General features: G+C 41.9%; 1 protein-coding gene and 1 pseudogene across 1 annotated transcript in view; one reads left to right on the top strand and one right to left on the bottom strand.

Moving 5' to 3' along the window:
- Positions 1-8,527, bottom strand: part of LOC141497220 (uncharacterized) — a 29,256-nt gene extending 20,729 nt beyond the window's left edge. Inside the window, 3 exon segments of the mRNA XM_074199868.1 lie at positions 1,503-1,598; positions 3,579-3,705; positions 8,422-8,527. Of these exon segments, the coding sequence (XP_074055969.1) occupies positions 1,503-1,598; positions 3,579-3,705; positions 8,422-8,430 (232 nt within the window). The 5' untranslated portion in view covers positions 8,431-8,527.
- The window catches only part of LOC141499640 (vomeronasal type-2 receptor 26-like), an 841,716-nt pseudogene that overhangs the window by 683,777 nt on the left and 143,752 nt on the right, over positions 1-14,187 (top strand).

Below are 14,187 nucleotides of genomic sequence, written 5' to 3'. Positions count from 1 at the left end.
TTTATCACCAGACCTTCTCCTTCTCTTCCAATGTTCTTTCATTCTGTGGTGCAGTGGATAGAGCACTGACCTTGGAGTTAGGAGGAGTTCAAATCCACCTCAGATACTTGAAATTCACTAGCTGTGTGACCTAAGGCAGGTGACTTAACCCAGATCGTCTCGCATACAGGGCCATCTCCAGTTGTCCTGACTCATATCTGGCCACTGGACCCAGACAGCTCTGGAGAAGAAAGTGAGGTTTGTAACTTAGCACAGTACTGTTCCACTCAAATCAAATTCACGTGCTTATAATGGCATCACCTCATCTGATGCTATGGTCTTCTTCAAGAACAAAGGATAAATATAATCACCCCATTCCCACCCTCCCCACCAGATGTGCTATGTAGTATGAGCCTCCTTTCAGGTCAGTAAACAACATGTTCTTCTGGATTCCACTAGTTTCCCTGGTCATTCCTGTTGTAGAGAATGCTCATCCTGGTATCCCTAATACCCCACCTACCATTTTGCACAATAAGCCTTTACTAGTTCTACTTAAATTTATGACCTAGGGGCAACTAGATGGTACAGTCAGGAAAACATGAGTTCATATCTGGCCTCAAACACTTGATATTGACCTTCTGACTGTGGTCTGGTGTCTTAAACCCATTGTCTTACAAAAGACAACAAAAGGGGGCAGCTAGGTGGCGCAGTGGATAGAGCATAGGCCCTGGAGTCAGGAGGACCTGAGTTCAAAACGGGGCTCAAACACATAATAATTACCTAGTTGTGTAACCTTGAGCAAGTCACTTAAAAAAGCACAAAGAAAGGGGCGGCTAGGTGGCGCAGTGGATAGAGCACTGGCCTCGGAGTCAGGAGTACCTGAGTTCAAATCCGGCCTCAGACACTTAATAATTACCTAGCTGTGTGGCCTTGGGCAAGCCACTTAACCCCCTTGTCTTGCAAAAAACTAAAAAAAAAAAAAAAAAAAAAAAAGGCACAAAGAAATTATGACCTAAATTTTCTTGACTGGCTCCAATTTATCATGTCTTCATTGGTTTTCTATAGGCTTGTTGGGCTGTTCTCTACCCTCACAGTCTATGAGCTCCATGGAAGCAAGGAAATTTCCCTGGTTCTATTTATGTGTCTGGTGCTTTGCACAAGGTTTGCATCACTAAGCACTTAGTGTTGATTTGAAAAAGGTCAAGGAAAGATTTCACTGAAGATAACCTAACCCCCTTTTCCACTTTTAACAAAACACCCTAACCACAATTTCCAAACAACGATACTTTTAGGATCCTAGATTGATTCCTGGAAGGGAGCCATGGAGTCCAATTCGCTCCTTTTACAGATGAAGAAACTGAGGTTCAGTGGTTCAAGGACTGACCCAGAAAGGCACTCCTGCTAAAATATTTGAAAAATAATTCCCAGACAGGTCTTGCCAGAAATATAGCATTTGCTTCATTATAACACATTGAAGCTCCTTGTAATCAGAGCTCTCCTTTACCTGTTTTTACCTCACTCACCTAGAAAGCCGATCCTCAGGACTTCTTGCTCCAGCATCAGTGGAGCTTCCTTTTGTTCAAAATAAGAGCTCACATCTTGTTTGGTAACTGGAAATCCTGCAAAGTAAAATCAGTCAGGAAAGGAATGGTAATAAGCTTGGACTTTAATTTTATTTTGGAAAGGGCTGTAAACATAGAGTTGCTGCATTTTGAGAATCATTCCATTATGTTCACACTTAGGCATCTGGACTCAACCATTAGTGCTTGAAACATAAATAAGCCAAAACAGGATGTGCATTTCTGATAAATAGTCAAAAATCTCTGCCATGCCCCATTCTGTCAAGAACATTTCTAATAGTGGACAGCTACTGGTGAATGGGCCATGGATTCAGGAGGACCTGGGTTCAAATACAGCCTTAGACACTTAATAATTACCCAGCTGTGTGACCTTAGGCAAGTCACTTAACCCCATTGCCTTACCCCCCCCAAAAAAAGATTCTAATAGAAATAACTAATTCTAAAATTGATAAAAAAGGGTTATTGTGCAAAAGCCTTGAACACCAGAAACAGAAAGGCGATTCTGTCCTGTAGTCTACTATTCATCTGGGGAGTCTTTGCATCCTCAGATGAGATTCTCTTACTGCAAACTCAAGAAATCTTTCTTGTTCCAATTCTTTTTTTTTAGGTTTTTGCAAGGCAAATGGGGTTAAGTGGCTTACCCAAGGCTACAAAGCTGGGCAATTATTAAGTGTCTGAGACCGGATTTGAACCCAGGTACTCCTGACTCCAAGGCCGGTGCTTTATCCACTATGCCACCTAGCTGCCCCCCAATTCTTTTTCCTTGCCAGTCTGTATCTATATCTGAGAAAGGGCAATAAGGTGACTATTAGGCCTCTTGAAATACACTCTCAGAGCATTTATTTTTTGAATTCTGAAGGGGGATGAGAGAACATTATGGAACCAGGTTGGAATGAGAAAAGGTTATCTGGATGCAACTTCATTACAGAAGGATTATCTAGAAATTAGAAACAGCTGATAGTGCAGGGAAGAAAGCTCTGGAAGTAGAATGAAGACTGCCAGTCTAAATTCAGCCTCATGAAATTCCTAGCTGTGTGCCACTTAACCTCCACTTGCCTCAGTTTCCTCACTTATCAAATGGGGATATTAATATGACCCCAACTTAGAAAGTTGTTATCAGAATGAAGTGACCTATGATAACAAAAGAACTTCCTATTGACCCTTGAAAATAATAGGTGAAAACAAATTCGTGTTCTCGTCCAGTCCTTTCCCACCATCTGTGCTAGAATTTGAGGGTAATATGAAGGAAGGTTTGTCAGGAACCAGAATTCTGGAGACACACCCCAGGTCACCATGCCCCAGGTGCTGGAACATTGTGTGCAAACAAACAGACTGCACTAGTTCCAGGAAGGGCCCTACCCTACAGAATAACAGGAAACTGCCACCCACAGAATGTTCCTTCTCACAGGAACTTCCTCATTCCTGCTCTTGAATATAAGCCTGCACTCAACTCAATAAACTCAGACCTTGCTTGCCACCATCTCGGTCTCACTCTCCTTATTTCATACCCATTCCTATTCAGGCTGGGTCCTCCTCGACCCCCACTTAATTACTGACCCGCGGGTCGGGTCAAAGGTTAGGATAAATTTGCTATACTAGGGACAATTAGGACCTTCAAGCTACCAAATGATGCTTATTGAAAAGAAGACTATTCCAAATACTGGACTCATCTCGAAGAGTAAGTGTTGCAATGAATGGTTCTCAAGAGATTGGGCACACAATGCTTATGTCCAGGTAGAATTTAAACTGAATAATCAGACTGGTTCCACACCAGAGATGCTGCCACAATCATTTACCTTTGACCAGAAACTACCTAAAATTGGTAAGAGACAGCTTCAAGAGCAACAAAGGAGACTCAGGGGTTTCTATCACACAATGTAAAGAGATCTTAAAATTTGGAATTTTAAGATGTGCAATTTTCTCTCTCAAAATGGATCAAAGCTCCAAAGTCTCAACAGTAGGGAATGAAGATATTCCCACTGATTGCAAACTCAATGTCACCAGGAAAAGTGTTCTTACCCACGTAGATCAGGTTCTGGGCATTCTCCAGCAGAACTTCCTTGTATAACTGCTTCTGAGGAAGATCCAAGAGTCTCCACTCCTCCTGGGTGAAGTCCACAGCCACATCCTTGAAAGTCAACAATACCTAGAACATCAGAAGTCATGAGACAGAGACAAAAGTCCCCTCAGAATTAAAGAGTACTACCCTCAACATGAAACACAGAATTTGCCCAGAGATCAGTCTACATGGGAGTCAGTCAGCTCCAGAACTCACAGTCATTAAGACACCCATGGAATTTTGAGAAAAGCATTTTGTGTGATCCGTTGGAATAAAACTGAGAAGAGTCTTACAAAGATATGTGTCTCCCTAATCAGGGAAAAAGTTTTTGTTCTCTCAGTGAATGGGTAAGTGAATCTGTGGAGGAGAAAGATAAAGTGTGATGTGAAATTTCTTCTTTATGAAACCAGATAGGAGATGTGTTCTGGGAATTTGGTGATGTAAGCCAGAAATCCAGACTTTCATGGTTTTCTACATAAAATTATAGAAAATCATCATGAAATGAATATAAAGTAGCAAAATTAGATGAAGAAAAAGGAGTGTCTTAGGAAGACAACTTGAGAAAACGCAGAAAAGATGGCAGGGGATGAGGTTTGACTTGACCAAAATGAAGACACTCACTATCCCATCAAACAGGAAACCCTGAGGAAAGCACTGGAGGCCTCATGAAATTTCAGCAGAGCAACTACTGCCTCACAAACTTTCATCCAAAGCAAAGAAGATGATGAATGGGGATGACTGAAGGAGGTTGTGTCTGGAAGGGATGGCTTGCAGTGATGACCAGACACGATCCTGATCGTGAGATAAGAAGCAAGTACCACAAAGAATAAAAAAATTTTGGGATGGCATGATTGGGGCAAAGGACAGGAAGAGAAGAGTCTCTGAGGTTGAGCCCCCAGATAGAATTTAGAAAACAATAGTAAGGAACAGCTAGATGGCACAGTGGATAGAGCACTGGCCCTGGAGTCACGAGAAACTGAGTTCACATCCGGCCTCAGACACTTAATAATTACCTAGCTGTGTGGCCTTGGGCAAGCCATTTAACCCCATTTGCCTTGCAAAAACAAACCTAAAAAAAATTAAAAAAAAATATTAAGAAGCACTTGAGAACAAGGGCAACATTACCCACAATCCAAGATGAAAACTTGATGATGATGATAATAATAATGAGCTACTAAAAATAAAATAAGAGAAATTAAAGATGAAAAATGCATAAGCAAAGAATAAAGATCCTGGCTATTTCTTGATACATTGGCGCCAAAAAAAAAAAATCCACATGGGATCATAATCCAAAGAAGTTAGTAAGGAACAAAAGGCCACCCATTCCCTAAAGACTATGGAAAGGATTTCAAAAATTTTATCAGTTGGAATGAGAATTGCAAAATGTTTAAAAATTAATATTCAAGAAAAGTATGAAAAAAGTTAACCAACTGTAAAAAGACAAAACAATTTTAGGAAAAAATAAAAAGGAATTTCAAATATCAAATAATAAATAAGTTAAACTGGAAAAATAAAAGCAATCAAAAATTATAAAAAACTCAACTTATTAGAAAAAAGATAAAATATAAGATGTAGATGACTTCATAAAAATTTCAGTTGGACAAGAGGGATTCAATGACATAAGACAATATAATATAAAAACACTAGGGAAAAATGGAAGTGAATCTGAAATATCTCATTAAAAAAAATTATCTGGAGAACAGTTTGAGGAGAAACTATACAGAAATTGATTGATCAAACTAAATGTTGTAATAAAAAAAGAATCTGGATACAATAATATAAGAAATAATTAAGGAAAACTGCCTTAAAGTTCTAGACTATGAAAATTAATGTAGAATGATGTAATATAGACGAATTGAAAAAGTTCCAAGGAAGGAATTTTAAAGGACTGTCAGAGTCAAGTTTCAAAATTCCAAAGTGAAAAAGAAAATATTTGAAGCACCAAGAAAAAATAACTGCTTGTAATATGGATAATATGGAAGAATAAAGAAGGCAAGATGGAGTAGCTTCTTATAGTAAAAGGCCATAGGTCTTAAAACATTATATTTTAATGAATGAAAGAGTTGGGGATGCCTTCAAGAACAAATCTTCCAGCAAAGCTGAGTATAATCCTGAATGGGGAAAAAAAATGCACATTTAATGAACTGAAAGACATTTAAGTATTTGTAACATAGACAATAACTCAGTGGAAAATTTCATACAAAAGATGTGGAAGAAATATTAGAAAATCATTGAGGACTTATTATAACGTACTGATTAAGGTCAAACTGTTTACTTATGATAGAAGAAAATGTTAATATTAGTGATTGTAAGTTATTCTCATTAGCAATGATGTTCTTAAAAGTTTTAACATTTCTATGGTAGTTTGAAAGAAAGACTGTGGCTGAGTTGGATAAGAGGTAATTCTAAAATCCTGTACAGGGTAAGAAAATGTTTAAAGGAGAAATTATCTCTTAAAAATAAGGTACAAAAGGAAAAAATTAATACAGAAAAAGCTATAATACTGGATTTTTGTTCTCATCTGGGATGAAAAACAATTTATACAACTGAGGATCTTTAGGAATCTTCTTGAACTTCAAAAGAGGTGAGTAAACAAAGGGATATGGTCAGGGCAGGACATTGAGAATGGAATATAGATTAAGATTAGAAGTGTGGCAAGGGACACCTAGGCAGATAGATAGACTGCTGGTCATGGAATCAAGAGAATAGGAGTTTGAATCTGGTCTCAGACTTTTGACACTTACTAGCTATGTGACCTTGACTCCTGATTCTCTCAAATCTAGAACCATCTCCAGTCATCCTGATTAATTTCTGGCCACTGGACCCAATGTTTTTGGAAGAGACAAATGAGGCTGTTTATTTAACACAGCACCCCACTCACCCCAATCTAATCCCTGTGCTTTTCATGGCATCACCTCCCTGATTATCATGCTCTTCTTCAAGAAGGAATAAACAAGCATCAATCAAAATACTCTAAATCATTATTGATTAGAGAAATGCAAATTAAAGTAACCTTGAGATATCATTTTACACCTATCAGACTGGCTAAAAGAATAGACTGGAAAAGTGACATATGTTGGAAAGGATGTAGAAAAATTAGAAACACAAATACATTGTCCCTGGAATTGTAAAACGGTCTAACCTGTACTGTGGAGACCAATCTGCAATTATGCCTAACAGTTTTTAACCTACCTTTCACTTTGACCCAAAAATCCCACCACCAGCTCTATTTCCAAAGAGAATTGATGATGATGATGGTGCTTGTCCTTCATTCTCCAAGAAGACTATGCCATCAGGGAGGTGATGCCATGACAAGCACATGAATTGGATTTGATGGGAGCTGTGCTAAGTCACCACTCTTACTTTTTCCTTCAGTCATCAGGGTTCAATGGCCATATGTGAATGAGGACCACTGGAATGGCCCAGGATACCAGGAAATCAAGGTTAAATGATTTGCACAAGGTTAAATAGTTAGAAAGACTCAAGTTTCTGAGGTAGAATTCCCATCCTCCTAAGCCCAAGCCTGGTGCTCTATTCACTGTATCACCTACCCACCCAAAGATGATAAAAGATAAAGAAAAACCTTCCTCTGTGTAGTAAAATTTTGTAGAAGTTCTCTTTGTGTTAGCAAAGATGCAGAAATTTCAGGGATTCCCATCAGCTACAGAATGGCTGAACAAGCTGTAGCATGTGAATTATGATGGAATACTATTGTACTGTATGAAACGATGAGCTCCAGCTTAACCAAGAGAACACAGGAATAGTAATACTGTATTAAGAATGTCTTTGAGAGAATAAGTTATTTGCTGAAACTTTTTTTGTGCTAACTAATCGAGAAATAAGAGGTACCCATCAACTGGGAATGGCAGAGAAATCTGTGGTGTAGGACTGTGATGGAATATTAATGTGCTCTAAGACAGGAGAGGAAGGATGACTTATGTACAAAATGTCTGACAGGAAAATTTTTAAAACATTTAAATGACTGAAATAAATTTCAAAAAATTTTAAATATATAATCTATATCTGATTGCTTAGCAACTCATGAGAGGGGAAGGCCAGGCTATAGAACTCAGAACATAAAATAAATCTTTAAAAGTTGTATAACACGTAATTGGGAACAAAATATTCTGTTTTTAAAAAAGACATGAGAAAAGAGAGACAGGAGAGGGCTTGTGTGAGCTGAGATGAGGCCATGAGCGGCTCCCAGGCACAGCTTCTGCTCTGAGGCCAAGACCACAAAGGACAGGGGCTGGTGCTGCCTCCTGGGCTCTGCCTGGGCAGGGCACAGCTGATGCCAGCCCCTTGGGGGCCGAGGGGGTGAGTGTGACCGTCTGTGCCATCACACTGGGCGCAGGCAAGGTCCCCAGGCGTGTGCGTGAAGCGCTCCTTGGTGGTCGAGATGAGGGAGAATTTGGGAACAGGCAGGGAGGGCGCCAGGTCGGGGTGGGGGCCCGGGACCCCGAGGCGCCCATGCACCGGCTGAAAGCCCGGCGGCGGCGCAGCGTGGCGCCTCCCGGGCGGGACTGCTTGATTGCTCTTGGTAAAGGCACCGTCCAGGCGGCACGGCCAGCTCCTGGGCCGCCCATGGCCTCGGCCGGGGGTCGGATCCCTGCTTTGAGCCGGAGCCCGCGGGGCCGGGCCGGGGGCCTCCTCAGTCCGAGCTGGGAGGGGCGGAGGGAGCCGGGAGCCGGGCCCCGGGGAGGAGCAGCAGGTCTCCCCGGAGGCGGCATCAGTGCCGGGGGGCTCCCGGACCCCTGCGGCGGAGGCCCAGGTCTGGGGGGACGGCCCCCGGGGCGGACCTACCTGGGCCATGCAAGCTCGGAGCCGGCTCCGAGAGCCAGGGAGAGCGCAGCGCAGGAAACAGGGCCTCGGCTCGCACTTCCGGCTTCCGGCCAGGCCCCTCCAGGAGGCTTCCTGGTCCCGGAAGCACCGCCCGGAGCAGGCCGAGGCCCCGGATCCCCCAATCACAGCCGGAACTACAGGACCCAGCATGCCGCCCGGCCATAGGCTCCGCCCCCATCCCCGCGCGGCCTTCTCCACCGCCCTGTTTCCCTCTTCCACCCAAACTCCCCGCTCCAAGTCCGCCTTGGCCCCGCCCACCAGGCGGCCCCTCCCTTCTCCGAGACGCGGCCGCGGGTGGCTCTGGGCCCCGGGTCAGCGGCCCCGGGGAGGGCGGGGCTCCCCGGGGAGGGCGGGGCTCCCGGGACGCTCTGCGTGCTTGCGTCATCGTGACGCTCGCACGTCTGGGTTGGAGCGTTGGAGAAGCGGCTCCGTGAGGAGGGCGGAACCGGAAGGGGGGGGCCGGGCCCTGAGCGCGCGAGGCTGCGCAGATGCGGACGCGCCTCCCGGGTGCCCGCTCCCCCGCGCCGCCCGCCGCGCCGCCCGCCTGCCCAGGCTGCATCTGCCTGTAAAACAGACCTAAAGAAGACTTGCAGAAACGACCGAACGCCGCCTGCACGCTTCTTCTCACTTTAGGACGTTGGGGTCTTACCACTGGCGCCTCCGCTTTAGGCGAGGCCATGGCATCTTCTCGGTCCCAGGAAGAAGAGCCTCAGAAGGCCGCCAGATGATGAAGCAGTGGTGCCAAGTGTCCAGGCCACCAGGGCTGGGCATCTGCACTTCAGCTCCAGGCCTCAAATCCGGGGCCACACGGCCTTTGATACTTTAATGAAGCCCATAAGACCAGGGACTTGAAAGCCAATAGTATAACCCAGCCGATCTGGTTTCCGATTGCATAAAAGATTAAAGATGTTCCAAGTTCAGGGGAAAGGGCAAACACCTGTAGTTTTCTGAATTTGGCCAGGGATGCGGATCATTCCCCAAAGTTTAGCTTCAAAAAGAATCACTGATAGATTATTGTTGTAGTTTTGTCATTTTCATTCCTGTTGGACCCTTGGTGATCCCTTAGAACGTTCTCTTGGCAGACACTGTTCTAGTGGGCCATTTCCTTCTCCAGCACATTTGTAGATGAGGAACTGAGGCAGACAGGGTGACAGTGACTTCCCCGGAGTCACACACCTAGAACGTGCCTGATTCTGAATTTGAACTCAGGTCCTCCAGACTGTGGACCCCGTACTCTGTCTACTGAGCCACCTCTCTGTCTCCCAGTTACCACTTCGGGGACAGTTTTAACAGAATGGATCAGAATTATTTATCCGACTCTGAACGTAATCTTTCTAAAATGTCAAAGTGACAGAACTGGAAGAAATGATATTTCTGTGTAAGATAATTCAGAACAGAAATATTATGTGGCAATTTTGTTTGTTTTATGTTTATAATATTGTTCTGATGTACAGTAAGAAAATAACTCTGACCCTGTTTGTGGTGGCAAAGAATTGGAAATCGAGTAAATGTCCTTCCATTGGGGAATGGCTTAGCAAACTATGGTCTATGTATGTCATGGAACACTATTGTTCTATTAGAAACCAGGGGGACAGGAATTCAGGGAAGCCTGGAGGGATTTGCATGAACTGATGCAGAGTGAGATGAGCAGAACCAGAAAAACACTGTACACACTAACAGCAACATGGGGGTGAGGATCAACCTTGAGGGACTTGCTGGTTCCATCAGTGCAACAACCAGGGACAATTTGGGGGTATCTGCAAAGGAGAATACCATCTGTATCCAGATAAAGAGCCATGGAGTTTGAACAAAGTTCAAGGACTATTCCCTTTAATTTATGGGGGGAAAAACTAGATATCTTATTGTCTGATCTTGTTATTTCTTACACTTTTTGTTTCTTAAGGATGTGATTTCTCTCTCACCACACTCAGTTTGGATCAATGTACAACATGGAAACAAAATAGTGACAGATTGCTTTCGATGGGCTGGGGGGAAGTAAGATTGGGAGAAAATGTGTAAAATTCAAAACTCAAATAAAATCTTTAAAAAAAAAATAACTGAGTAAAAGCCTTTCCACGTTGACTACATTCTTAAGGTTTCTTTTAAGTGTGGATTTTCTGATATGCAGAAAAATGGGCCCTCCAGCCAAAAGCTTCTTCACATTGCTTACATTGATAAGTTTTCTCTCTAGTATGGCTTTTCTGATGTTTAATAAGACTATGATTCCAAGTAAAAGCCTTTCCATACTTATTACATTCATAAGGTTTCTCTCCAGTGTAGATTCTCCGATGCCAAGTAACACCAGTCCTTGAAGTAAAAACCTTTCCACATTGATTACATTCATAAGGTTTCATATATGTATATTCCAAAACTGGTTGCTTGTTTTGAAGTGAAAGTACTCATGTAATATGAGAAAGATAAACACAGCAAAAATAATTTGAGATTTTTCTTCTATAATGTTTAGCTGATTGTTATGTGAGAATTTAGGAGATGATATGCAATCTCCTTGGCAAAGGAGATGTTTATTTGTTGTATAATACAACAAGCTAGAAGGAGGGGTCTCCAGACAAGGGGAATCTGATATACCATTTTTATACAGAGATATGATTTAAGACAAAAGGATGTGAGTCTGGAGATCATAGGCTTTAAGTCAGAGGTAAGAGATAAGGCATGTAGGGCCAGAAATAGAATTCCAGTTTTAGCAAGGACCCAGGAAGGACACTCAGAGTTTTAGATAGGGGATTCAGTAATTGGGACCCCATTAGGACTATAATTGGGAATTTAGTGAATTGAACTCACTTGGAGTTCTAATTAGGTAAAATTTCTATTTTAGATCATGGGAATTTTAATCAATTTTCTCTTTTTTATGTCAGATACCAGGATGGTCAGCAAAAAGGAAATGTTACTGGGTCAAAGTGTTTTTGGAGCAAGGAAGTCAAAGGGCTGTAGATTTCAGGTGACAGGATAGTTGAAAGGGAAACTTTTCAATGTGGCCAGAGGGTGGACCCTTTTGACTTGATTTCCCCAAATGTGATATTTGGATAATGTCTCACCTAGTAGAATAAATCTGGTCTAAGATATTTAACTACACATGACCCCTGCCTGGACAGTGACATTGAAAAATTAAATCTATAAAGGAATTTTCCTTTGATGTGCTGGATCTTTATAGTATGATACTTTAAGCAAATCAGATGAAGTTTTAGGTCAATTGGATTCAATAGCCAGATAGATTAAGTGTATGATGCTGACACATGCTTTCAACTACATGTTTAGATAGAAAGTAAGATTCCTTTATTTTTATATTAGAGGAGATATTTAGGTAAGTAGAATGGAAAATTTCTAGAATAATTACAGTTTCAAGGTCTAGTTTAAGGAAAGGAATGTGAGTCAGATAAGAAAAAGGAAAATCTATGGTATATTTGGGACTATTTTGGGAAGAAGAAAAAAAACTCACTTAGGTTAAGGATGTTTAGTCATTACTGTAATGAGGGCAAAAGGTTAAGAATGTATTTTTTTTATTTTAGGGTTTTTGTTTTTTTTTTTGCAAAGCAATGGGGTTAAGTGGGTTGCCCAAAGCCATACAGCTAGGTAATTATTAAGTGTCTGAAGTTGAATTTAAACTCAGGTACTCCTGGCTCCAGGACCAGTGCTCTATCCACTACACCACCTAGCCGCCCCTTTTTTTTTATTTTTAAACCAAATGCTGGATACTCTGTTTTAAGATGATTGCAAAATGTATGTTACAAGCTTAAGTTAATGTGATCTTTTCTGTCCCAGAAAAGAAATTTTGATTTTTTCAATCATATAAGAAGAAATGAAGACAAAACAAATGAGTCTAGAAGCAGACATGTAAACATTTTTTTGCCTGCATTAAATGCCAAGATTTCTAGAAGATGAAAAAGACTCCCAGGAAATCAAACTGGGAAAGCTTGTTAAAATTCTTCCAAATATGTCCAAAATAGCAAGATGTGAGTTGTAGGGAATGGGGAAAATATACCTTCAATGGACAGGTGAAACAAAAACCTCCTTCTCCACCCTGGCCCCACATTCATGAGTGGTGCAGACTTCTGACACAGCCCAAGCTGATAAAGGCATGGGACGTTGTTCATTCTGTTTGTCTTTCTCTGGCTCTCTCTTTCTGCTGTAGCTCTCTCCGTTATTCGACTTGTGTCTCTCTCTCTCTTACGGGCAACAAGTGAGGGCAGCCATGTTTTAATGTTTCTTTTGATTCCTCACTTTGTACAATTCCTTTTCAGTATCTCTTCCTGGTTTTTCCCCTCCCTCACTCCAAATTCCCACATGCCTGTCTTTTGGGGGTTATAGCTGTCTCCAGGCGGAATTCCTGAATCTTAAAGAAAATACTGAGGCCCAGTCTGGGTATTTGAGTGTAAGCATATGATTATTTGCATTTAAATGTGATTCTACACCAATTTCCAAGAGCTGAATTCCTTTGTTACTAAGCAGTACTTGATTCATGTTTACTGTTGACCTTGTGGTTCATTTCTGTATCCTTGTATTATACTGTCTTCCAAGGCCTAGGTTCGTGGGGGAGGGGGTAGAGCCAGATGGCAGCATGAAGGCAGCATTTCCTGGGAACTCTTTCCCCCCAAAACTCCAAAAGTCAACAAATTATGACTCTAGCCTAAATCTAGAGGGGCAGAACCCACAGAAAGATTGAGTGATATATTTTCCCAGTCCAAGATAACTTTGAAGTTCTGCAGGAAAGGTCTGTTTCACCAGGACTGGGGGTTGGAAGAAGCCCTGGTTGCAGCACAGCCCGGGAACAACTTGAAGGGGTAGGGAAAGAACTCTGCTACACCAGAATGAGTGTGGGGTGAGGGAGCACTGGTCGCAGAACCTGCAGTGAGAATTTGGAGAAAGCAGCCTGTACCCCCAGAGCACAGCCCGCAGATGGTAATGGAGTCAGAGAAGACTGCAGAAATTTCGCTGCTCTCCCTTGGGGTAGGACTCTGCTGTTTGCCTACACTCAAATCCAAGTTGCAATTTGGGCTTCCATACTAAGTAGCCAAGCACGACTCCTCCTTACAGCTTCAGGGCAGAGGGAAGTGCAGTGGTCATCTACATATCAAAGCACAGTCAAAAGAGAAGACCTTGAAGCAATAAAGGTCCCAGTGGGGTGTCCTAGGTTTATGTGTGATGGAGATTAATGGACCATCTTTCTCTTCTTCAACATTCCTGAGAAGGATCTGCTATTTAACCAAGAGGATGCAATTTGGAATCTCAGAGTGAAATCCCAACTCAATGAAATATATTTCCCTTAAACAAATTATTTTTTTTCGAAAAAAGTTATTCATTGATCATCCAGCCAGTTCTCTCTCTGTCTATGTATACACACACACATACACACACATAAATATCTGTTTTCCAATTATATACAATAGTAATTTCTACCTATCAATTTTTTGGTCAGGTTTTGAATTTTACACTTTTTCCCTTCCCTCCCTTATCTCCCCTCCTCCCCACCACAGAAGGCAATATGATAATCTTCACATTGTTTCCATGTTATGCATTGATTGAAAGTGAATGGTGTTGAGAGAGAAAACATATCCTTGAGGAAGAGATAAAATATTATAGATAGCAAAATTATGTATTTAAAAAAAAATCAAAGTTAAGAATCTTTGGTCATTGTTTAAAATCCACAGTTCTTTTTCTGGACATAAATGGTATTCTCCATCACAGATACCCTAAAATTGTCCCTGACTTTTA

This window comes from Macrotis lagotis, chromosome X, assembly GCF_037893015.1.
Source record: "Macrotis lagotis isolate mMagLag1 chromosome X, bilby.v1.9.chrom.fasta, whole genome shotgun sequence".
Lineage (NCBI taxonomy): Eukaryota > Metazoa > Chordata > Mammalia > Peramelemorphia > Peramelidae > Macrotis > Macrotis lagotis.
This window is presented reverse-complemented; position numbering and strand designations above follow the sequence as displayed.